General features: G+C 43.3%; 1 protein-coding gene and 1 long non-coding RNA gene across 2 annotated transcripts in view; one reads left to right on the forward strand and one right to left on the reverse strand.

Moving 5' to 3' along the window:
- The window catches only part of PLCL2 (phospholipase C like 2), a 155,552-nt gene extending 130,247 nt beyond the window's left edge, over window positions 1–25,305 (forward strand). The window contains 2 exon segments of the mRNA XM_037524812.2: window positions 10,653–10,762; window positions 24,461–25,305. Of these exon segments, the coding sequence (XP_037380709.2) occupies window positions 10,653–10,762; window positions 24,461–24,640 (290 nt within the window). The 3' untranslated portion in view covers window positions 24,641–25,305.
- On the reverse strand, window positions 5,427–8,805 carry LOC129145106 (uncharacterized). The gene is made up of 3 exons (XR_008550178.1): window positions 8,525–8,805; window positions 6,109–6,319; window positions 5,427–5,530 (listed from the first exon to the last, which is right to left on the reverse strand). It is a non-coding gene; the product is annotated as an uncharacterized LOC129145106 (long non-coding RNA).
- Window positions 25,306–25,646: the final 341 nt, after the last annotated feature.

The raw sequence follows: 25,646 nt of genomic DNA on the forward strand, positions 1-25,646 counted from the left end.
AATCTTTACATTCATTTATAAAGTTCATAAGATCTGATACGCAATCCATCAGAATTACATTTCATTTTTGTCATTAAACTTTCAGGCACTTTAAAATATATGTTAAATATTTTTAAAAACACTGTATAGCAAGTATTTTAAAGTATTTTTTCAAGTGTATTTTTAGCTCAGAACTCCATATGGAAGGTTTATTTTTTTCCCCCACCACCATCCTGTGTTCCCTTATTTCTTTCCTCTCCCTGCCTCTCAACCTCAGGGCCCTCAGGATGTTTGTTGATGTCCACTGGGTTGTTTTTTTTTTTTTAACTCATTTTACACTATCAGATTCTTGTTCTATAAATTTCCAGTATTTGTTTTCACTGTGCTGACTTACTTTGCTGCACATAATTCTCTCAAATCCTCTCCACTTTGTTGAAAATGGCAGCATTTCATCCTTTACGTGGCTGTATAATATTCCATGGAGTGTATATAGCACATCATCCTGACCCAACTGTCCATGGGTGGACAGTTGGCTGCTTCCATGCCTAGCTCTGGTAAATATGTTGCTGTGAACACTGCACAACTTACAGGTTTTTGTGATGGCTTCTTCATATTCTGTGGCTATATGGCCAAGAGTGAGATGTCTGAGTCATACGATATTTCCATTTTTAATTTTTTAAGGTAAATTAAATTGCTTCCCATAATAGTTGTACCAGTTCGCGTTCCCACTTTTTTCTCCACATCTTCTCGTGCCATTCTCATTGGCGTGAGATAACTCATGTGTGGTTTTAATCTACATTTCTCTTAATATAAAGTTATGACAAATATTTTTCCATGTTTTTTCAGCCTTCTGGTGAATTGTCTGTTCATATCTGCTGCTCATTTATTAGTTGGGTCATTTGTTTTTTTATTGTGGAATTGTATGAGGTTTTTTAATATACCCTAGATGTTAATCTCAGCAATTATATATTATAAAATTATTTTCTCCCATTCAATAGAGTGGTTTTTTAATTGTCCTGTACTTTCTTTTGCTGTGCATAGGTTTTTTAACTTGAGGTAATTCCACTTGTGTTTGTTTTTAAATCTTAATCCCTTTGGGGATAAAGACCCAAAAAATATCTTTATTGTTGATATCATGGAATGATTTGCCAATGTTTTCTTCTATGCATTTTGTTGTTGAGGTCTTTTATTTTAAATCTTGATCTTCCAGTTTTCCCAGCACGGTTTGTTATAGAGACTGTCCTGGCCCCATTTTATGTTCATAGCTGCTTTATCATTGAGTAGGTGCTGGGATATACATGGATTTATTTCTGGGATTCTGATTCTGTTTCACTGACATGTATGTTTTTTTTTTAAAGATTTATTTATTTATTTATTTATTTATTTATTTATTTATTTATACAAGCACTGGGTACAGTCAGAAGTGCGGGAGGGTGAGAGAATTCACCAGAGCCAGAGCGGGGAGCAGAGCAGGCAGAAGGACCGAGTACACTGCTGAGGGGAGCAGCGGGCGGCAGGAGAGATCTGCGTGCCATGTGGGACCCTCCTCCGGTGGCCGGGGAGCAGCCGGGGATCGAACCAGCGCTGCAGAGGCCGTGGTTCAACCGGCGCTGCTCAACCGCTGCACCGCCGGGGAGGCCCTGACATGTATGTTTTTGTGCCAGTATCACGCCGGTTTTAGTGCTGTTGTCTTATAGTAAAGTTTGATAACATGATAAACTGTTTTTCTCCTTTTTTTCTCAGGGTTACCTTTGGAGTTCAAATCCTTTTGTGGGTCCACATACATTTCGATGTTTTTTTTTTTGAAAAAATGTTACTGATATTTCAATGGGGACCGAATTAAAATTTGTCTATCATTTTGTTTCTCCTCCCCACCCATGAGCATGAGATTATCTATTTCCTTATGTTGCTATGTAAGTCCTCTAGTCCTCTTCTGCCTTATAGTTCTAATTATACTGGTCTTCCACCTCCTTTGTTAGGTTTATTGAGGTATTTGAAACAATATCTCTTGCTTCTTAATAGTTGTTTGTACATGGAAAGGCTGTGGATTTCTGTATGTTGGTTTTGTAACCTGCCTCTACTAAAAGTCTTTAGGATATCCTATCTGTAATATAATATCGTTTGGGAATAGTAATAGTTTCACTTCTTTTCCAACTTGAATTCTCTTTGTTTCTTGTTTGTCTGCTAGTACTAGAGCTTTTGGTAAGAGCGAAGTTAAACAGACGTAGTGACAATGGGCATCTTTGTCTTGCTCCTCCTCATCTTAACAGGGAAGATTTCAGATTTGCACAGTTGAGTATAATATCATGTGTTGGCTTGTGATAGACAGGAACAGAAGGAACCTACCTTCTATCCCCATCTTGTTAGTCTTTATTATAATGGGTGCTGAATCTTATTAAATGCTTTCTCTGTAACTGCTGATTTACTTTTGTGGATATAATGTATTACATTCATTGATGTCGATATATTAAACGTTCTTTGCATCCCTGAGCTGAATTCCACTTGGTCATGGTGTATACTCCTTGTGATATACTATTGAATTCAATTTGTCAGTATTGTGTTGAAGATTTTTGCATTGATGTTTATCAGAGAGATTGGTTTATAGTTTGCTGTCTTTGTCTGGTTTCAGTTTAGGTAATGTTGGCAATGTAAAATGCATTAGTGAGCATTTCTTCTTGTGTTTTGAAAAACTATTTAAGCAAGGTGGGTATTAAGTTCTTTAAAGGTTTGATAGCATTCATTTGTAAAACCATCTGGTCCTGGGATTTTGTTTTTTGGAAGTTTTTTTTTTTTTTTTTTTTTTCTGTTTCAATTTAAATGCTTGTAATCTGTTTGTTTTATCTGTTTCTTCCTTGGTTAGTTTTGGTATACTGTATTGATCTAGAAGCTTATCCATTTCTTCAGGGTTATGGAATTATGGGCATACAGTTGTTCATAGTCTCGTCAAGATCTTTACCTCTGTGCTACCTGGCAATTTCTCCTCTTTTATTTGTGGTTCTGTTGATTATTTTCTTTTTGTTTTTGTTTGTTTGTGTTGTCATTAGCATAGCTAGAATTTTATCTAATTTATCTTTTTAAAGAACCAGCTCTTAGTTTCATTGATTTTTGGGGGATAGTCTTTTTGATCTGTCTCATTTATTTCTACTCTTTATTTCCTATCTGTCTTGTTTCTCTTTTTCAAGTTGCTTAGGTGCTATATTAGAGTATTTGGGATTTTTTTTGCTGCTTAATGTGGGATTGCAGTTTTCCCCTTAAAATGTCCCATAGATTCAGGTAGTTTTGTACCATCATTTTCATTTGCCTCAGGGTGCATTTTAATTTCTACTTTAATTTCCTCATTTATCCACTTGCTATTATCAGCATGCTGTTCACTATCTATATATTCATAGTTTTTCCTCATTGTTGATTTATAATTTTATGGCATGATGGGCAGAGAAACTACTAGGTACAATTTTGTTCTTTGTCGTGTTATTGACAATTGACATGTGTCTCAGGTTATGGTCCATTTTTTAAAATGTTCATGTACACTTGAAAACAAATGCATATGTAGTGGCTTTCTGGCGGAGTGTTCAGTAGAAATTTATTAGCTCTATTTGGTGTAGCTCATTCACAGATACTGTCTCTTTATTTATACTTTGTCTTGTTGATATGTCCATTGTTGTCAGTGAGGTAATAAAGTCCCCCAGTAATAGTGAGTTGTTACAATGTCTGTCTTGAGTTCTATTATTATCTTATATATCTTGGTGCTCCATCATTTGGTGAATATACATTGGTGAGTGTTACTCATTGTTGTATTAGAGCCTTAATACAGTGTCTGTCTATCTCTCATTACCTTTAACTGGAAGCCTGTTTTATCAGATGTAATTATAGCTGGTCCTGATTTTTTTTTTTGGGGGGGTGGGTTTGCCATTTGCTTGTATAACTGTCTTTCAGCCTTTAACTCTTAAGTCTAGCCTTGTCCTTGTTGGTGAGTTTCTTTTAAACAGCAGAATGTTGGACTTTGGTTTGAAATCCATTCAGCCACTTTACATCTTTTGACTATTGAGCCCAGGCCATTCACATTTAAGGTGGTTCGGGAGGCGTAGGGCTCATTGCCATTGTGTAAGGATTTTATAAGGGCTTGCCCTTTTGTTTTGTTTAAGTTCCATTTCCACTGTCTCATGCGTTGCTTCTATTTTTCCTTTGAAAGTTCTACTGGGGTTGGTACTGGATGGAATGGGCCACGGTGCTACTTTCTGCTTCCTCCCACTCCATGTTAAGTGATTTAGGTGGAGCCCCCTCCGTGTTCCTTGTCTTTTTGCTTTATAATAACCCCTCTGATTTCTTCCATGTACAGCCTGGTGTTGATAAATTTCAGTGTTTCCTTTTCAGCGAAGCTGCTTGCTGGGTTAAGGATTCTGGGTTGGAAGTCTTTTTATCTCCTTCCACTCATTCATACTACTGAAAACTCCACTTATAATCTGATTGGTGTTGCCTTATGGGTTCTCTTGATGTTTTTAATATTCTTGCCTTGTCTTTGGTTTTCAACAGCTTTAATATAATGTACCTTGGTGTGTGTGTCTACTGTTACTCTTTTTTTTTTTTAAAGATTTATTTATTTATACAAGAACTGGGGCACAGCCCAGATGCGCGGGAGGGTGAGAGGATTCACCAGAGACAGCGTAGGGAACAGAACAGGCAGATTGGCTGACATACACTGCTGAGGGGAGCAGCGGGCGAGAAAGGAGAGGTCTGTCAAGCCATGTGGGTTTCTCCCCAGCCAGCCAAGAATCCAATCGGCGCTGCAGAGGCTGCGGACAGCCTCACAGTGCTGCGCTCAACCCGCTGAGCCACCAGGGAGGCCCTATATTGTTATTCTTTTGTGCTCTTGAATCACAATGTCTAGTTCATTACCCAGATTAAGACAATTTTCAGTAATTATTTCTTCAAATAATTTTTCTATGCTTTTCTCTTTCTCTTCTCCTATTGAGACCCCCGTGATATGGCTGTTATTTCTTTGAAGTCCCAACGAGCTCTTAGACTACTTTATTTTGTAATTTTTTGGTCTATATTGTTCTAATCTTGTGTCCTCCTGCACTGTTTTTGAGCCTGTTAATTCTCTCCATTGCACTTGTGTTTATCTGCTGAGGCCCTCAATTGTATTTTAAATCAGTTCTAGTGTTTTCTTAACTCCATTATTTCTAATTATAGCTGCCTCCTATTTTTTCTTTATTCTGTTTTTAATAATTGGCCCCAAATGTTACATTTCACCTTTAGGGGGGAAAAACATGGGAGGCCATACTTTATTTGAGCCACTGATAATGCTGTAGGGGCAGGATGGGATGGAGCTGGATTTCTATGATCGAGCAGACCACATAAAGGAGAGTCCTGGAGCCCTCGGTGGCTTTCTCGGGCTTTTATTGAGCTTTTACATGTAGTGCAGCAGCCAGGTGGGGCGGGGGTGTCATCCAAGCCCCCAGCAAGTCTTCACTCTGGGCTCTCTGGCGTTCCGTCTCCACTTCTCTCCTGCTTCTGCTTCTCCTGGCGAATATATCAATACTGCAGCCATGGCCTACAGAAGTAAACAACACAACTTATAACAATGTACAAAATGCAGGTGCCCCATCAGGCAGGGCAATCCTAATGGCAGGCGGGCAGAAAAGCCTGAAAACCATTTACCCTACAATGCCATATAAATAGACTAGTAGATGGTACATTGATAGAAAAAATATTTTTTCAACCAACTTCAAGTAATAGAAACATATGCACATGACTAAAATTTAGAAATGTATGAATGTGCTGGTACAGTATTTAGAAGTCACTGGAGACATAAACAATTTGTTTCTAAAAGAAAACCTCACTTCTTATTCCTCATTATTACTGGCCTGACTTCTATTTTTGAACTGATTGTTTTCACAGCAGGAACTCTTGTCACTAAGCAGCAGCAGTGACACAGTCAAGGACCTGCTTCTCCCCAGTGCCTGGAACACAGCCGCTAAGTGCATTGTTCTATAAGGACATCAGAACTCTGCGGACTTCAATTTCTAGTTTAGAAACTTCTGAATATTGATTTTACATAAGGTCATCACAAAAGAAATGTTTTCAGCATCAGTACTATTCTGATGATTCTGGTGTGTAGGTTTTTCTTACCTCTGATTTGATGAAAAATATTTGATTTAGAAGTGGAGAATCCCCATACTTTGCCCCCCATGTGTCACAGATGAAGACATGGAGGTGCCACAGAAAGCCTTCGTCCCTCAGCGCCTCTACGAGGGGTCTGCGCTCACCACTGAGGGAAGGATCGCAATGTCTCCTCCTGACTTGCTGAAGGAAGCAGCTGTGCGTAGTTCTCCTGAAGCCTCTAAACCAAACGTTAAAGGCTCCTTTTAACAAGCCACTCTAAGGGCCTCCCTGGTTTGGCCTAGGGGGTTAAGCTCAGCGCTTTGGCACAGCGCTACCGCTGCGGCCTGAGTTCGATTCCCCAGCCAGGGAGCTAACCCGCACACGGCGCAGCAGGAGACCTCTCCTCTCGCACCTGCTGCTCCACCTTGCAGTGTACTACTTCAAATTGACTCGCTCCACCCCCTCCCCCCATTCCCACAGCCCCGGGGAGGGGGGAAGAGGGGGAGCCATATTAAGGCTACCTCTAGAAATTAGTCTATACAGTATGGTCATTGACAAGGAAAAATTGTGACCCACTATATAGAGTCCTTATAAGGCAGTTAGAACTAACCCTTTGGGCATTCTTAGTCTGTTTTATGTTCTGAAAATTATCAGTATTTGTTGTACAAAAATTCTGACTGTACAGTTTTGATTTTAAAAAAGCAATATACATATCCTCACATATCCTATCTTCTTTCCCTACTTGCTACTATACTAATGCCTGTTTTTTTTCTTTAACTTAGCCATTTTATTCCAGAACATTACAAAGTTCCCTTACCACTCCCCCATTGCCCCCTCCTGTGTTTCTAGAAATCTGTAATGTTTTAAAGAATTCTCAGCATGCGCATGGTGTGTGATCAATAAATGTTACTGGCTGACCAATTATTCAAGCATCAAAAATTTTATTAAGTTTTCCATCTCAGTATTATGGATACTTACTGTTAAAAAAATTAGTTTAGATAATAAATTTTACCTGTTCAAGCAAATATATTTCTGATTGTTTCATGTTAAGTCTCTTAATATATCCAGGTGATAATGGTTTACAGCACTTAGTTTCAGATATATAACTTCACACCCGAACAGTTGTATGTCCGCCCCTCCCTCATCCCAGCCAGCCTCTGGTAGCCCCATTCTGTTGTCAGAGTTGAAGGGTTTTTGTTTGCTTGCTTGTTTCTGAGGTCAATGTACATGTGGAATATAATGTCCATCTTTGTTTTTAAAGTTTGTCTGCTAGGAGTAGAGCTGTATCTGCTTTCTTCTCAAATCTACTTGATGGAATAGTTTTTTCCATCCCTTCGCTTTTCATCTCTGGAAGGGCTTATTTCCCGCAGTGCAGGGGCTGCAGGAACTCATCCCTGCTGGAGCCCGGAGTTGGGGTGGAAGGCACTGGGCACAGCCACTCCCCAGAGAATCTGCACCTTGCTGACACCCTGCCGTAGGGTTTCTTCCTTGGCAGGGACACATCACTGTCACCCCTGTCCATCCAGGGACTGCCTTTTCACCTATCTTTTGTAGCAGTAGTGCTATTCATTCAAATTTTGGGTCTACTTCTAGGTAAATTAATCCATATTTAGTTGAATTAATAATTTGTAGGTGTTCTGAAATGCACCTCTGACACCTACCGGAGATGACTTCAGTCCCATCTCATCCTCCTAGTCCACCTCACAGTGGTCCCGGGCCCTCTTCCATGGAAAGCTTCTGGGATACTTGCTAAAAATCTCTCTCTGGGTCCACCCTGAACTTCTGAATCAATCTCAGGGGTGATGCAGAGAATCTGCATTTTAAACACGCCCCTCTGCATTGTACACTGAGTTTTGAGGTCTACTCCCTGGGTGAGACAGCCCCACCATCCTCTTACAGAAGCCTTCCCAGGTCCACTACCATGTTGCCTTTCCTCCAGGCGCTAATGACCAAGGCCACGGTGCTCTTCGGGACACTGGAACGGTCTCCTAACTGGCCCCACTGCCTTCTCCTGCCTGGTCACCTGCAGGCACAGAATGCAGCTCTGGCCTCCCAGCACTGGTAGCACCTGTACTTACCTGGCAGCAGGAGCTCACCCTCTTCCCTGTCTAGCTACTAGCCTGACCACCTTCCAAGTGTGATTAGTTCAATTTTAAAACAACACGGATCTTTTTATGGGGAGATGGAGGGGAGATGGTGACTTACTCTCAAAACTTTTACTTACCTCATTTTCACCAACTCTTTAAAACTCACAATGTTCCTTAAGCAGAGTAGTATGACTTACAGAAGGTATGACTTATGGAAGGAAGAGAGAGAAACTTAAAAGCAGTAATAAGATAAGGACTTTTTCATTGGGTTCGTGTTTCTTTGCTGGAAATAATTTGAAATAGTAAGAAAACTACTTAACATCTAACCCAAACAAGTAAGAACCCTTTATACTCACTGTTGATGTAAACAGAAAAGACCTGGACTTATTAGGTCTTCTGGTAATTTACTATCAAAGATCCACTGCGAGCCATACATGAGCCCTACATATAACTGCATTTCTGTGTTCTCTGTGGACTGCCCCAGTTCAAAGACGGAGCCTTTTGCTCCATATTCCCTCACGCCTTGGTCTGTGCCTGGCCGGCCACCCTTGCATGTCCACCTCACAGCAGCAGTAGACACAGAAGCATAGCATGAGTTGTCGAACAAAACTGCCACCTGCTCGTGCTCATTTAGTCTCTTGTGTGCTTAGTTGAGCACATGCAGTGAAACAGTTAGACTGAGGGGGTCCAGCCCACTGTGTGAGCCAGGTCACAGCAATGGGTTGCAGGGATGTAATCAGATTGGGGTGTTCTCTGGTGCCACTGTTGGCAAAAGAAGAGTGGTAAGTGTGGCAGTTTCCTAGACAATGTAATGACTTTTGCTACTGTTCTGTCTTGAAGCCAGTGAAGTTCTTACACCTTAGCAGCATGACAGGAGCTAGGAACATAATTCCTGTAAGGTGGGAGAAAAGAAAAAAGAATTGGTGGCTTATCACATGTGTCAGCTCTTGCTTACTCTTTAAACACAGGAGCAAGAGTGCTGTCAATCACTATAGCAAGAGATGCTTTGAAGTGGTGCTAAAGTTAGGAATTACAAGTATTCCACATTATCTGTAATAGTTAAAAATGCGATATAACCTGATGTTCACGAGTAGGGCACTGGTTAAACATCCTGGTCATCCACATGGTGAGGCCTGTGTCCCTGTTAGAGTGAGCACGGTCTCTCAACACTGTCCAGGAGTGATCTCCATTAGCAGTTACTCGAGGAGAAAACTAAACCAAGGTACAGTACCATGCACCATAATGTGCCACCTTTTTACAAAAAAGGGAGGGTTCTGGGTGGATGTACACATTGCTTAAGTTTTCACCGAGAAACCATGCGATTAATGAAACATTGTTAAAAATTAATAAAAGGAGGTATCAAGGTAAGGAAGCAAGACTTACCTGAATACACCTTGATATATAGTTTGACTCTGGAATCAAGTGAAGGTTTGACATAACCTCAAGACAAATTACATCCACAAAAGCTCTCTCCTCGCCACAAAAAATCTTTTATATAAAAACCTTGTTACACTTATATTTGAATTCAGAATATTAACCAGCTCTTATTTTTTTTTTAATGGAAGAATGTGTCCTACACTTGTCCCGTGAAAAGGCCTAGAAAACAATGAAAACTCAGCAGCAAGGAGCACTCCTTTTGCGCAGAGCATAGTCTTTCCATATCATTCCCCACTGCAAGAATCCAGCGGTCCCTGGAGAAATACCTGGTTCTAGGTGTGAGATGAGAAATGTAGTAAGTCTAGAACATTTTGTGGCAGAGAGCAAGGACGGACTCAAAAGCTAACTGGTCACTTCAAAGGGAAGTAGTACCAGTCTGAAGAATTCGCAGTAGCCAGAGATGGGATAATTGACTACGGATCATTAAATATGTAAAAAGTCCCTGAGTCGTAATGGTAATTAAACCAGTAAAATTACCGTCACACTTACTCCTCCATTATTTCAGAGTTGCTGCTTGAAGAGCTTCTGAGAGGCGATTTGGATGACAGTATACTCTTTCCATTCTGTAAATTGTGGGGAAGAATTATAAGATAGACGCCAAGCAGGGTTCTTGATGTTTTCCTCATCCTCTCCTTTAGGCTTGCTTGGATCTGACCTCAGGTTGATTTTAATGTGACAGGAAAAACATTAGTTGGCATCATTCCATTGTGACAGTGGAGCTGAAGGAGTCCCCCAAGATCCCAAACACCTGGGCTCCAGTCCCAGCCCCTCCTCCACAACCTCAGTCTCCTACCTCACTGAGCCTCAGAATACTCAGGTCTAAACATGTGCCTTCCAAATCCACAGGGAACTGTCATGGCCCCAAGAGGCCTGCATCTGTGGGTGCTGTGAATTTTTCAGTGTCTTCCCCATTATTTATTCTTCTAAATATAGATGCATTTATGCATTGGAGGCTGGAATCATTTTAGCTAGGCGCAGAAAAGTAAGTATTGTTTGCTTATTACCATGAATTAGAAGGGGAAGTAACACACGCTTTCTTTCTTTCAGCCATGGAATTCCATGAACACTTGCACAGCATAGGCACCAAGGAAGGCTTGAAGGAAAGAAAACTACAAAAAGCAGTGGAGAGCTTTACCTGGAATATCACCATCTTAAAGGTATCTAGCCAGTGGGTTCTGGTGGTCTTGATTATCTTTTCTACCAGCTTCTTCCTTTCAGGGCCACACTTCCTGCGGGGTGCGCCACCAGCCACTGGCGAAAGCACAGCTCTGAGTCCAGTGAGAGCTCCGCCCGCAGGGGCATGTGCAGGGCACAGCTGGGCCCTGTGGCTTCGGGGAACGTGGCAACTTGAACAGTTGGCTCATTGTGGGTTCTAGAGAAGGGAGAGGACCTGGCCTTTTGTCCTTGACACCCTGTCAAGTTTATCAATGCCAGTTGCTGCCTGTGAAGTGGAAAATATTGATTACAGAGGAATGCTTGGGAACTTAAAGATGTCAGTTACTTGGACATAATTAAAGTATGCTTAATATTTAAAGTATAGCCTTAATATTAATAGAATCCCAAGAGAAAATAAGAATATGAATTTTCCTTCAAGGGAGAAGACATCTATTTCTGTCTCTTCCTTGCTGTCTTAGCATGCCCATTTAAAAAGTAAAATATTTGCAAGGTCAGATGTGGGTCTGCTAATCCTAAGCAGCCTGTTCAGTCACCATTTTTGTTATCTGCAGTTCTGCATTCCTATACAAGGTCAGAACTGTCCATTCAATCAGTTATAGGAGCCTTATGTTACAAGGTGCCCTTCAAATCAATCAACAGCAGAAAGCTTGATCACCCTGAGAAGGGTATGCATCATGAGGTATGATTGGGAACACCCAGGGAGCTGTTGATTGATGTATAACCCCAGAAGCTGATCAGTGGAAAGCCTTGTTGATAAGATTGGAACCATGGCTGGGGGCCTGGGGTACGGTTTCAGCTACAACACTTGGTCATCACACAGATAAGAATTATCTGGTCAGCAGCCTCATGTCCCCCTGAAGCCCTAGATAATCTAAGCACATTTTCAGTTTCACCCTCTTTGACCTCCTACTCCATGTAACTGATGCTGCATGACTATCCTATCAATAAAAAGGCCAGGATCTTGCTCGTTCAGCAGCATCCTTCATTGTGCAGCCTGCTCCACAACTCCATTTATCGGCATTGTGTTGCCGATGCAATAGCTGGAAATATCACAGTAGCAATAAGCAAAGGTAAACCTCGTCCTGCCACAGACTCTCCTCTAAATCACAGACAGGACTTTTTTCCTATAGTCCTGTGTATATACCTTGAAACTTTTCTGAGTTTTCTCTCACTGGTCTTTGCTTTTCTTCTTGGTGGTTGCGAGCTTGACATATTTCACTCTGGATCTTGGACAGCTCAATGTAAAATTACTCTCTGGTATTCACCCTCCAAAGTTTCTGCTCGGTTGAATTCAAAACTGTAAAGACATTATCACAGCTGCCTCTTTTAATTTCCTTGTTCCCCTTCAAGTGAAAAGATCCATCCCCGAGGCCTGACAACGGTTTTCTGACTTAATAAAAAATCGCCCTTCCAAAGCTAGCCAACTTGCATTTTCTCACGTTAAAGCCTGACTCCATTTTATAATTAAAATCATTTTCTTGACTTCTTCAAACATTCCCCTTCCTACCCACGTTTTTTATCTTTAGATCTTCTGCTTAGAATTTAACTCTGATAATTTGCAGCTCAGTAAACAACAGCTATAGGAATTTGGCTCTATAACTTGCTGACTTATTCCCCTCCCCACCAGAGGCGGAGGTGAGCTACAGATTTCCTGCAACCCTCAGTGGAAAAGAACACAGCAGTTTAACACATATGATAGGGACAAATGCTTATTTTGTTTTTATTTCTTTATAGGAAAAAATAGACTTAGGGACCAAACTTTCACCAGTCAGCTACTTGTTGTGGTCCAGGAACCAGCAGCCTGGGCATCACCAGGGGGCTGGTAGGAACGCAGACTCTCAGCCTCACCCCAGGCCTGCACAGTCAGACTCTCTCTCGTCACAGGATCCCAGGAGATTCTCATGCCCATTAAGTTTGAGAAGCTCTGGGCGAAAAGCCACCAAAAATGGGGATCTGGTGTACATCCTAATGAAAAACAGCTGACATAAAGTCATAGACCAAATTTTAGAAATCAGTAACTAAACCAAATAACTATACTATGAAAACCTATTTTATTTTGAATTAGGCCAAGGAGAGAATTAGCACCTGAGCCTTATGCTCATGGAAATAAATGTTTTAAGACAGGATCATAGATCTTTTGAAGACCTCCAGGGTTATATTTGCTACAGTAGACATGAGTGTGGTAGAACCTAAGCTGGGAATGGGCAAGAGCTGGGGAGATCTGTGTGTGGTTTCTGCATGATGGAAGGAATTTTTTTTCATTCCTGTGTATTTCACAGGTTTAAAATTTCCTGAGGAGAATCAATGTGGGTCTGACTTGAACTCCCAGCCCTTTCCTGGCAGGGAGAACTAGATCCCTCGCGTTCTTCTCACCACTTGTTTGTGGAGAGCTGGGTGAGACGTATCCTCATGGCCATCTGTGGTGTGCTGTGGACAGGGGCGCCCTCCTGAGGGGCACAGGCTGAGGGGAAGTTTCAGACGATGCTGAGGATGCCCCAGAACTCTGAGACCAGGCATGGAATTACCTGAGGTGCTTATGCTCACTCTGTGCCCTCTGGTAGACATGCTGGAACAGTCTCCAGAGAGGGAGAGCAGTAATCTGCTTGCTCAAGTTTCTTGGGATGCTGAGGCACCCTCAAAATTATACCCCACTGCCATAGAACGAGATCCACTGTGTCCTTCCTTGTGCATCATGTCACTCATCTGAACAATGGAGGAGGCAGGGCGGCCAGTCACCCCAGGGAGGACGCCGGTGTGAAGACCAGGAGTGACCGCGCCCTACGAGGCCTCCAGGGGAAGCTCCTGTATCTAAGGATGTCCGTCCTGAATTTTTTTAAAACTTTTTTTTTTTTTTAAGATTTACTTATTCATGCATACAAAAACCAGGGTACAGGCCAGATGCGCAGTAGGGTGAGGGATTCACCAGAGACAGAGCGGGGAACGAAACAGGCAGACTGATGAAATACACTGCTGAGGGGAGCAGCAAGCGAGACAGGAGAGGTCTGGTGAGACAGGAGAGGTCTGCTGCACCATGTGGGTTGCTCCCTGGCTGGCCGTGATCGAACATGTGCTACAGAGGCTTTGGACAGCTTCACAGCGCTGCGCTCAACCCGCTGTGCCACTGGGGAGCCCCCATCCTGAGTTTTTACAAATACTTGCTTGTGTTATTTGTTCATTTCAAAATTAAAACACTAAGGAAGACATGTCACCCATGATTACCATGCCCATGCCCACAAGGATCCACTATGGACATCTTGGTAATTTGTTTCCAGGCGTTTTTCTCTTGGAATGAAAAGCACATTTTCCTAAATGTGCCTTCATTATAGTGAACTCTTTTAGTATAGAAAAAAGTTTCTAAATGACATCGGCACCTTCCTCTGAGGAATAATTATTAAACAGAGGCGAGCTTGTTGCAGGCACGTTGTTGCGTGCGTGTGTCTGGGGGTGGACGCGTGGCTGCTAGAGGCGCATCTCACTGATCGATGATGGGTCGTCTTTTTCCCACATTTTTGACATCTGTGAAATTGGTATGTATCTCCCTCATTACCCATAGCGTCTTTGCATCATATCCTAGTTCACTGGCAGTGATTGGTGGTCTATAAAAGCATGTTACAGCTCACGAGCACAGATATGAAATAAGGTGGATGGAATCTTAATTTTTTTTAAGCACTAAATTTAACAGAAGAAAAATGAGCCATGAAGAACCTAGATGAATTACTGAGCAGGGTTTACAGTAAGAGATACTTATTTCCTACAAAATCCCTTTGTGGCTAAGAGAGCTTACGGCGTGATGTCTACATTACTGTGACATGAGCCGCTTCTCTTGTCTCTCCCCATTCAATCTACGAGATACCCCTAACTCGACAAATGTTCTTCAGCTCATCACACCCAATACCAGAGAGAGCCACCTGGTCTATATCAGGTGATGGATTGGGACTCGGGGCACAACCAGGAGACCAGCAATGGCAGCATCCACAAACCCAACCTGGGTGCAGCCTTCCAAGACTAAACCAGGAAGAAACAGGTATCAGAAAGCCTCCCAAAAAGCAAAATTCCAGGACCAGATGGCTTCCCTGGTGAATTCTACCACTCAAAGAAAAACCAATACCTACCCTCAGATTCTTCCAGAAGAGCCACATGTACCTCTATGTTCACAGCCTGGAATGCACCATGGTGGTACAATCTGTAGATGAAGCAGCTTCCCCTAGGACTGAAAATGAAAGTTGAAAGTCATTCGTGACTTCTCTTTAGAAACATAAGATTTCTGCAAATAAGTAAAGTGGACCGTTTTCACACCTGGCTAAGACATTAAACTTGATTTCCTTTGTTTGTGCCTAAGATGCAGGGCGTACCTTGAAGGTCTAAAGACAAACACTGATTTCCTTTCAAGAATCACTACCGCGGGCCTCCCCGGTGGCGCAGCGGTTGAGCGCTGGGTTGCGAAGCTGCCCGCAGCCTCTGCGGCGCCGGTTCGATCCCCGGCTGCTCCCCGGCCACCAGAGGAGGGTCCCATATGGCGCGCAGACCTCTCCTGCAGCCCGCTGCTCCCCTCAGCAGTGTGCTTCGGTCCCTCTGCCTGCTCTGCTCCCCGCTCTGGCTCTGGTGAATTCTCTCACCCTCCCGCGCTTCTGACTGTACCCAGTGCATGTATAAAACAAACAAACAAACAAACAAATAAATAAATAAAAACAAAACAAAACAAAAAAGAATCACTACCGCACTCCAGGGCAGCTCCTCTTAGTCAATGCTGATCCCCTCTATTTATTTATTCCAGATGATTTATCTTGAGGCTTGTTTTCCTGAAAAGCTGTAATTGACTCAAAGCCTTTTGTCAGCATATGGAAACTCCTCATAATGGCTCAAAATCCAAACTACAATGGTATTTGTCTTCAGGCAGACTGTATTTTCTGATCCATGTAAAACCTCAAGATATTTGGGTCCCACTAATAGGAGTTTGTGAGGAGTCAGCAAACATTCAATTATGCAAAAGAAATGCTTAGAAGACACCCTTGTGAGGGCAGGGCTTCCGCCAGCAGCTTTTACTTGCATTTCCAGGCGCTTTCACCAGGGGTCCTGGCCTTGCTCACGCCCAGCAGCCCCTCACTTGCCAGGTCTCTGTGTGGACGGGCTCTGTCCCTCTGCGCCTGGAGTTCTCTCTTGACCCCCTGCTTTTAGTGCTTAGATCGTATGTAGCTCACCTCCCCGCACTGCCCCCGAGCCCTCACCGCCCTCTGCCACCTGAGCGCCCAGCTCTGCCAAGCAGCACCCTTCCCACCACAGCCGGCACTGATGGCAGGGGTGTTAGCCCTTCCTGTGTCTGCGGTGGGTGGGAGGGGCCACTGTGGGGGCCAAGCTCTGTCGTGAGAAGCCACGAAGCTCGGGATGTGGAAGGCCACACACTGCACCCACTGCCAGGGAGCCCCTGCACTCCATCTTGGTTGAGTGAAACATAAAACTGTTTAGAAAGGAATTCATTCTGAATTTAATTCTTATATTTAAATTTTTCAGCTGTTAACTTTCATACAAACCTTTGAGCAATCATTGCTAAACTGAGGAATAACTGCAAAAATGAGATGAGACAGCCGAAGGAGTAGACAAAGAGGGTGGGGGTGGGGAAGGGATGAGACTTGAGGATAATCCTCAGATCGACCCCCTGTCCTTGCATAAGATGTCCTTGCACCTTAGAGTTGAAAGGTCTCTTTGAATTAAGAGAAAAATCAAGGGGTAAGTGTTATTCTTTGCACCCTCACAGAGCCCGCATCCACCTTCCAGCACCCCTGAAACCTGGGGCTGGAAGTCAGGGGAGAGGGAAGGCGTCTTCCTGCTGCAGTGAGACAGGTTCATCTGCAGGTCACATTCTGCTCCTTTGAACTTGTGAATAAACACAAGGGAAAGCCAAAAGCACAAGGAAAAAAATAAAATTATAAATGAACCTAACATCCTACAGAGAAGCATGAGTCACCTTCCCTGTGGCTTGAGCTCTAGGTGACAGATGACCAACCATCTTTTTCAAGTGTGAGGCTTATTGAAATTTCAGTGGGAAGAGCAGGGAGGCTTCCTGCACGCTCATTAATGTGCCGTCATCTTGGCCTGCCACACGGGGCCACCCAGTGGGGGCTGTCGCAGCGTGAGCAGTGGCAATTCAGAATCAGTAGCTGAGATTCCTACAGCCCATTCATTTCTTCCTCACTCACTCTTCATTCAACAAATAGGAATTGGAAATCTGTATTTCTGTTCCCTGTAGTTAATCACAGGAAAAGAGTGAATTGCCCACACTATTGGTGATATGCTGAGTATATTAAAAACGAGGTGGGCGTTCCACTTCACTCACATTATAGCGTCCGTGGAACATGTGAGACTCGAACTCTATGTGGTTTGAGCCCCATGGTTTGGTTTATCGAAAAAACACAGAAAAAGCTGTGTGTTAAAGTGCAATTTGCTACTGCTTGAGGCAAGTCTCTAAACTTAATTTCCCTCATCTATAAAATGGGGATATAGCAGCCACCTCCTCTCTCAGAGAATCCAGAGATTCATGAAATAATCCTTGTAAAGAGCTTACCAGAGTGCCTCACACACAGTTGTCACTCAATAAATGGCAGCTGTTGTCTCTACAAGGCTGTGCTGGTGTACATCCCTACATATTGAGTTTTACACATATCATAGCGTCAGTGGTTTCACATCGAGAACGATAATGTCCGCCCTCTTTAGAGTCAGTAGGAATTGTGATAGGTTATAAGAAATACAGTAGTTTCCATAGCAACCTTAGAGGTCTGTGCATTGGCCATGATTTTGGAAACACGAAATATTAGATGGAAGTGAATTCAGTTTGTATAGGAATCTCACAGCACTCCAAACTATAACTAATCACAAAACATTTACTGAAACGCCATACTTAAAAGTACCATGCATGTAACCGCGTGCTATTAATATGCCACATAAATAACCATCGGGAAATTGTGACTTCCTGTCAACTTGATTTTTGTTTCCTGGTCACGCGATTGTGTTAGAGCTTTGCCGGTTCGGTTCTCAGGTTTGAACTGCAGAAGGCACTTGGGTGAGATGCAGCAGAGAAACCCTCAACGTGCACCTTTTTTTCTTAATTTATCTGTATTTGTTACCACCTTTGTAGGTAGAGTGTGAGTGAGAACTACATTTCCATTCACAAAACTTGCTCTGAGCTAATTTTCAAATGACTTTACAACACACTCAGGTAGACTTGTAATTGTGCTGCTGTGCATTGTAGTTACCTTTGAAAACAAGCCCTATGGGTAGTGTTCCCATCAAGTTGTTTCAGTTGAACATAGCGATTTCTAGAAGATCTAGAACATGCAAGTTGATCACTACAGGGGATAGAACATTTAAAAATAGGGCCTCCCCGGTGGCGCAGCGGTTGAGCGCTGGGTTGCGAAGCTGCCTGCAGCCTCTGCAGCGCCGGTTCGATCCCCGGCCACCGGGCAAGTGTCCTACATGTCGCGCGGACCTCTCCTGCCGCCCGCTGCTCCCCTCAGTAGTGTACTTCGTCAGTCTGTCTGTTCTGTTCCCCACTCTGGCTCTGGTGAATTCTCTCACCCTCCCATGCTTCTGACTATACTCAGTGCTTGTATAAATAAGTAAATAAATCTTTAAAAAAAATTAAAAAAATAAAAAAACAACTATTTTTCAAAAAAATATATAGATCCTGGAAGATGGGAGTTGATTGAACAAAAATAATTTTCTTTTAAAAGTCAAGATGTATTCATTGATAACAATAATTGGCCTACTAAGGAATCTGCTTGATAGCTAATCTTTAGACCACAAAGTTTGCGTTCAGTTACATAGACCTTTCAATAGGTTACCATGATCTACTGGAGTAAGTTAACATGTGAGAAAATATTTGCACATCATGCATCTGACAAGATCTACAAAGAACTCATCAACTCAGCAAAAAACAAAAAACCCAATCAAAAAATGGGCAGAAGGCCTAAATACACACTTTTCCAAAGCAGACACATAGATGGTCAAATAGGCATGTGAAAAATGCTCATCATCACTTATCAGGGAAATACAAATCAAAACCACAATGTGATACCATCTCACATCTTTTGAGAATGCCCCATATCAAAAAGTCCAGCAACAGTAAGTATCGGCAAGGATGTACCTTAATAAAAGCACTGCACATGGGAATACAGACTGGTCCAGCCACGATGGGAAACAATATGAAGCTTCCTAGAATGCTAAAAAAAGGTCTACCATATATTCAGCAATTCCACTCAGAGGTCCCTAGCCAAAGAACAGAGTAACACTAATTCAAAGGGATGTGTGCAGTCCTGTGTTCATTGCAGAACTTACTGACAATAGTCAAGTTATGGAAGCCACTAACTGCCCAAGGGCAGATGAGTGGACTAAGATGCGGTATAGCCATGCAATGGAATACTACTCAGCTATGAAAACAGATGAATTCTGTGCCATTTGCAACAACGTGGAACAGAAGGCAATTATGCTAAGCAAAATAAGCCAGAGGGAGAAAGACAAATACCAGATGGTTTCGCTCATATGGAATAGAGAGAAACTAGAGGCAGACAACACCAAACCCTAGGAATCTGACTAAAACTGATGCTTCCTAAAGACTGAGTGGGGGCCAGCGGACCACTGTAGAAGACTGGGGGGCCTTGGTGGCAGGTGTGGTGTGATAAAATGCACCTGAAGAGGTATTTCTCAATCTAGAGTGTTGTAAAGCAGTGTTACCTTAATAAAAATGAATTTAAAAATGCCAACGTGAAACTAAGAATAGCTAGCTGTGCCCTAATTCCTAAAGTATCCTACTTAGAAGTAGAAAGAATTTTAACGCGCAGATTTTCCCAGAGTCTAGTTATAGGCAGCTGATGCATGTCTCTCAGAGTGACAGAAAGGGCTCCTGAGGCCTCTTGGAGTCCTGCAGTGTGATGGAAAGACAAGACACAGCCCGTCGAATTGCTAAGCAGGGACCCGTGGGCTGGTGAGGATCTGGCTTCACGCTGGGCCTTAGTCTCTGCAGGCATCTTCCTCCACTTCTCTACCCAGAAATCAGTCACATTTCTTGGGGGAGGAGAGGCAGCATAAGGTATAAATGACGATACCTAAAGTCTGCCGTGTTCTCGAGTGGATGAAGAAGTCAGCCTACGACACACCCGTCCAGGTGAATCTTCTCCGGTTGGGGCTTTGGCCCCAGAACACCCCAGAAGTCAGCATGTATATTTTGGAAGAAAAGGCGCGGCCAGCCCCAGGGAGAGGCCGGTGGCCCTCTAGCTCTCAGCATGTGGCCAGCGCAAGGGTGAGGGACAGAGGCCAGGGGCAGCGGCCACATTGGATCACTACCTCGGAAATACGGCAACTCTGCTTTTCTCTAATAGATTACAAGAAAAATTTTTAAAGCTTTGGAAAAATTAACTGAAATATAGAGTCACTATTGCTTTAGCTCTAGGTTTAAATAAAAGCAGCGGTGGTTCATTTTGGTTTCAGAAAACCATGTAGCACTAACGCATGCCTTAAGGCATTTTTAATATATTACAAACTAGAACATCTTTTGTGGTCAGACAGAAGGTTTGGTGATTCATGAGTGCTGAGTATGGCCGGGCTCTGCTGAGTGTTGGCATCCGGCCGCACCCTGTCTGGGCCACGCCAGCCCCTGGTCCCGGCCCAGGGGGACCACGGCCGAGGGAGCGGATTATCCAGACTCTCCGCAGGCGCCGTGGGCATCCAGCCTGCCCTCCACCACATCTTTTAAAGATTATTTCCTGAGCCTAAGTAAAAGCCCTGAATATTTGACCCAAAGTTGTTATAAATATTTCAAGATGAAAATCAAATAGAATAGATTATAAAATTCAAAACGAAATGTGTGAATCCAAATAAGGTTTGAGTTTCTCAGCAGTGAACACTTCGCAAGGTCAGTGCCAAGGAGTCCTCAAAACCAGGCTCCGAGGTCCGTGAGCAGTAGCCGTGTCAACAGCCCTTGCTTCTCCCTCCTCCTGAGGCAAAGCGCTCGAGCTCTGAAACCTCTTTCAGGATTGTTCTTTGCTGTGCTAGATGCCACCGCTCAAGAGGCGTCAGGCATGTCATTTCAGGTTCACAGAACAAAGTGATGCGGACAGAGCTTGCAGCTCCCCAAGCCCAGGCTCATCACCTGTTTTTAAGTTCTTCCTGTCTCACATGGACAATGGATGAAGGCCTGGTGTAGTCAAGATGCCAGAGGCTTTGTCTGAGCTTTGGAAACAAAAGAATTAGCAGGAGAACAAGTTCTGTTATTACTACATTAATTATCCGGCACCATCTGGGGATTTTTGTTTTAAATTCCCTGTCACCGTATGGTAGATCTATATGCACTGATGTGGAGTGGTCACCAAGACATGATTCTTGTTGGAAAATAAAAGGAAACTGAATAATATAGTTCATTTAATTCCATGTATTTAAAAATAAAATACCTATTTGTAAGATTTATCGAAACAGAGAAGGTAGAACGCACCACACACCTACACCTACACACACCCACACACACACACACACGGAAGATATGAGGAAGAATCTGGATGAAATGGACCAATCCCTTGAAGGACACGATCTGCCAAGACTCAAACAAAAAGGAAAACACTATGAATGGATTCCTCTTACTTGAATCAATTATCAACAACCTTCTAAAACAGAAAGCACCAGCTCAGCTGTGTTCACTGGTGTAGTGTATGAAACGTGAAAGGAAGAAATGACACCAGTCCTCAACTATCTCTTCCAGATGAGGAAGCAGAGAAGTGGGTACTTCCTAATATTGATACATTGGCCATGGTCAGCATCACCCTAACACCAAAACCAGATGTCGTAAGAAAGAAAATAACAATATTTCTCATGAGCACAGATGCGAAAGTTTTCAACAAAATATTGAGTCTAACAATGTATAGAAAGAATGTTATATACACCATGATCAAGTAAGGTTTATATCAGGTATGAAAAGTGGTTTCAACAATCAAAAATCAGTGTAATAATCCATCACAAACATCTAAATATGGAAAAAGCATTTGCCACAATCTAATAGCCATTTTTGACAAAAACACTCAACTAACTAGGACTACAGACCTTTTTCAATCTCATAAACAACAACAGAAAACATACAACTCTCAATAGCATCATACTTAGTGGGGAGGAACTCAAAGCTTTGCAGCTAAGAGCTGGAATAAAGAGCTCAGGTCACCTGATATCAGTCCTGGCTGCTACAGTGAGACAAGCAACAGCATACAGATTAGGAAACAAGTAAAACTTTGTTTAACGATGGCATCATTTATGTAGAAATTCCAAGGAATCAGCCAGAAAAATCCTGCAACTATTAGGTGGTATGAGCAAGGTTGGCAGATACAAAGTTAAACACCTTATATGCCAGCATTGAACAAGTAGAATTTGAACTTAAAAACATGATACAACTTATATTAGTTCCCCCCCCCAAATAAAGTACCTAGGTATAAAACCTACAAGATCTATATGAAGAAAACTATAAGATTCTGATGAAAGATATCAAAGAAGAACTAAATAAATGACAGAGTACATGTTCATGGGTAGAAAGACTCAATATTTGCAAGACGTCATTTCTTTCCAACCTGATGTATAGATTCAGTCAAAACCCCAATAAGCTTTTTTGTAGATATTGACACCTTCATTCTGGAGTTTATTTTGTTACTGTTGCTTATTTCATAATCATAAGCTTCACTGTACAATCCAGCTGGATTCAGAAGGGGTAAAGAAAATACCTAATTGAAGAGCTCGAGGGAGAGCATAATGTTCCCAGCAAATGAACATGAAGGGGTCCTCTTCTGAGCTACAGAAGGGATGGGCTGGTGGTTAAGATAAAACATAAATTTAGTAGGTTTGTCCACAGTGACAATGGTGCCTTCTTGCTGGTCTCGCCAGTCCTGGACCAAAGTACCCCTGGCTGCCACAATGCTCATGCGCTCCTTCACCTCACCCAACACCCATGCTCACCCTCCAACCGTGCGTTCTTGGTGGTAAAGATGAAAACCTGGGAACTATCTGTGTTGGGCCCAGCACTTTCCAGGGACAAGATACCGGGACCTGTGTGCTTCAGGATGAAACGTTCATCACCAGATTTCTCCCCATAGACGGACTTGCATCCAGGGCCACTGTGGTGTGTGACATCACCACCCACCACATGAATCTCGGAATAATTCTGTGAAAGCAGGAACCTTTATACCCAATATTTTCTTAGATGGAACCAGAACAAACGGAGGGTCTGAGGGAAAAGGGGAAATGTGAGTAAGGAGAATAGAAAGAAGAAATGGTGATAGTTTAAGCAGAAAGGCCTGTTGGTGGACAATAATTGAAATATGGGGAGGCAAGATACAAAAGCAGCGTTTGCATTTACAGTGGAGCCGACACCATGTCCTTCCCCCGCCCAGTTGTCTAAATCACTGGCTGACACATGAGCTCAGTGGTTCTCAACCAGGGGCAGCTTCACCCCCAGGGGACATTTGGCGTTTGGGCTGTCACAACTGAGGGGGTGCTCTTGGTGTCTAGTGGGTAAAGGCCAGGGATGCTGCTAAATACCCTGAGAGGCACAAGACGGCGCCCCCATGCCTCACCAAAAGAATTCTCTTGCCAAAACATCAAATTGACAAGCTTCGTTGGCCGATTACCAGGCTATTCCGACTCTCAGTGGACATGCTTCAGGCCCTGCCAGGGTTTTCTGACCCATATATGTGCCAGGCTGCATGTGTGTCAAGCTGCTGGTCACATCAAGTAAATCAAAATCTGGCTAGGGAAGTTGGTGCAGAGTGGAGAAGTCTGTCCGTCGTTCCTCCTCTTAGCAAGTGTGAGGCGCAGGCCTGGCGAGACCACACACTCCCGCTGCCGAAGCAGATCTTGACGTCTGCGAGCAGAGGAGCCGCTGTCGGGGGAGTCAGGGCTTGGGGGTGAGGGCGGCGGCTGTGGGCGCAAAGTGAGCTGGAGCGAGGGACAGGCGGGCCGGGTCAGTGGGTTCTGTGCTGTGGCCACAAACATACAGGTTCTCTCGCTGCATCCTGCGCGTTCACACTGATTTCAGAATAAGAAGTCACTAAAAAGCATGACGGGGGGGCCTCTCTGGTGGCGCAGCGGTTGAGTGCTGGGTTGCAAAGCTGCCCGCAGCCTCTGCGGCGCCGGTTCGATCCCCGGCTGCTCCCCGGCCACCAGAGGAGGGTCCCGCATGGCGCGCAGACCTCTCCTGCCGCCCGCTGCTCCCCTCAGCCGTGTACTTCGGTCCTTCTGCCTGCTCTGCTCCCCGCTCTGGCTCTGGTGAATTCTCTCACCCTCCCGCGCTTCTGACTGTACCCAGTGCTTGTATAAATAAATAAATCTTTAAAAAAACAAAACAAAAGCATGACAGGGCGGGGGGGGAAAGGCTGGCTAAACCATTAGCAAAAGATACCATTTTAACCAGTATAAACAGTGGGGTCTACTCCGCATTAGGTTTATAAATGGAAGGGACTTTTGAAAAGTGAAAATCAAAAGGAGTTTAAACTTGGAGAACAGATTATTTTTTAATTAGAACTGACCTAGCGAGATGCAGTGTCATTAAGAAATGTGCCCTCGCGGCGGAATGAAAGTGTTTCATGGAAGACCTTTATTGTCCAAATGCAGGGGTGAGTCATGTCACATCTCATACTGTTTCACTGTTTGTTTTGTTACAGGGACAAGCAGATCTTTTGAAATATGCTAAAAATGAGACTCTGGAGAATCTGAAACAAATCCATTTTGCTGCTGTTTCGTGTGGGCTGAATAAGCCAGGTACAGAAAACACCGACGTTCCGAAGCCGCGCCGGAGCCTGGAAGCCATCCCTGAGAAAGCAAATGACGAAACTGGAGAATGAGAGAACTTTCTAGAAATCATTTTGGAGTTTATAACTCTAGGACCAATTGTAGTGAAATGGGACGTTTGCTTTGCACTCAATAATTAAAATAATATTTGGGGTTTTAAAGCACAACTGGAATAGCTAATTACTGTCTATTAAAACTGTGAATGTATGTAGCAAACTGGCGTGTGAAGGCAAATAAACTCTTTAACAAGAAATTATATTCCTGGCCAAAATACACTATATTTGTATACAAGGAAACTGTAGGTCAGATCAGTGTGAACCCCAGACTTTCCTCTCTAGTTCCATTGAGAAACAAATGTTTTCCTACGGGAAAACAACTTAAGCTGGAAATGGATCGCACTGTTGTCAAATTAGTATTTATTGGAGAAAAACGATATCTACGCAATTTACCTAAGCGTGAGTGTCAGAGTCTCCGGGTTGCAATGACTCTGCTGGCGTGCCTGCTGAGCCGTGATTACCAAGGAGGATGTGAGTGGACAGATTTCCTGTCTCCCCAAGGACCCTGGAGAACTGTGAAGTTCAAGGAGAGGAGCCTGAAGCTCCCCAGCCAAAGCTACACTCCGTGTCTCCACAAGAAAGGAAAGCAGTCCATGGAAGCAACACATTGTAAATAGGTTTTCATTGTATGAAGTAGTGTTCACATTAAAAATGTTTTATGATACTTCGTGATGACAGTGCATGCATTTAATGAAAGTTGACATTTTTCTAATTCAAAATATTCTGCTCTTAAGAGTAGCTACTGGTTTGTTGAACAGCTTGGAAAGAAAGGAATCTGGTGGACGTTTGTGCTTTGCGGAAGGCACCAACAGCTGGACAGCTGACTAGGCCAACGTAGATGCCTCTTTCCCTTCGCGCTCACGCTGCGCGAGGTTGTGCTGGTAGGGGGCGGGGGCCTTCAGAGGCAGCTCCGGGCCGGAGCCGATGTCCCCTTCCCTGGCCAGCAGGGTGTTGATTCCAAGCCTTTATTTTCCAAGCTTCATCCTATTTTTGAAACGACACT

Source organism: Talpa occidentalis, unplaced genomic scaffold (genome assembly GCF_014898055.3).
Source record: "Talpa occidentalis isolate TD23 unplaced genomic scaffold, MPIMG_talOcc4v2.1 talOcc4.10, whole genome shotgun sequence".
Taxonomy (NCBI): domain Eukaryota; kingdom Metazoa; phylum Chordata; class Mammalia; order Eulipotyphla; family Talpidae; genus Talpa; species Talpa occidentalis.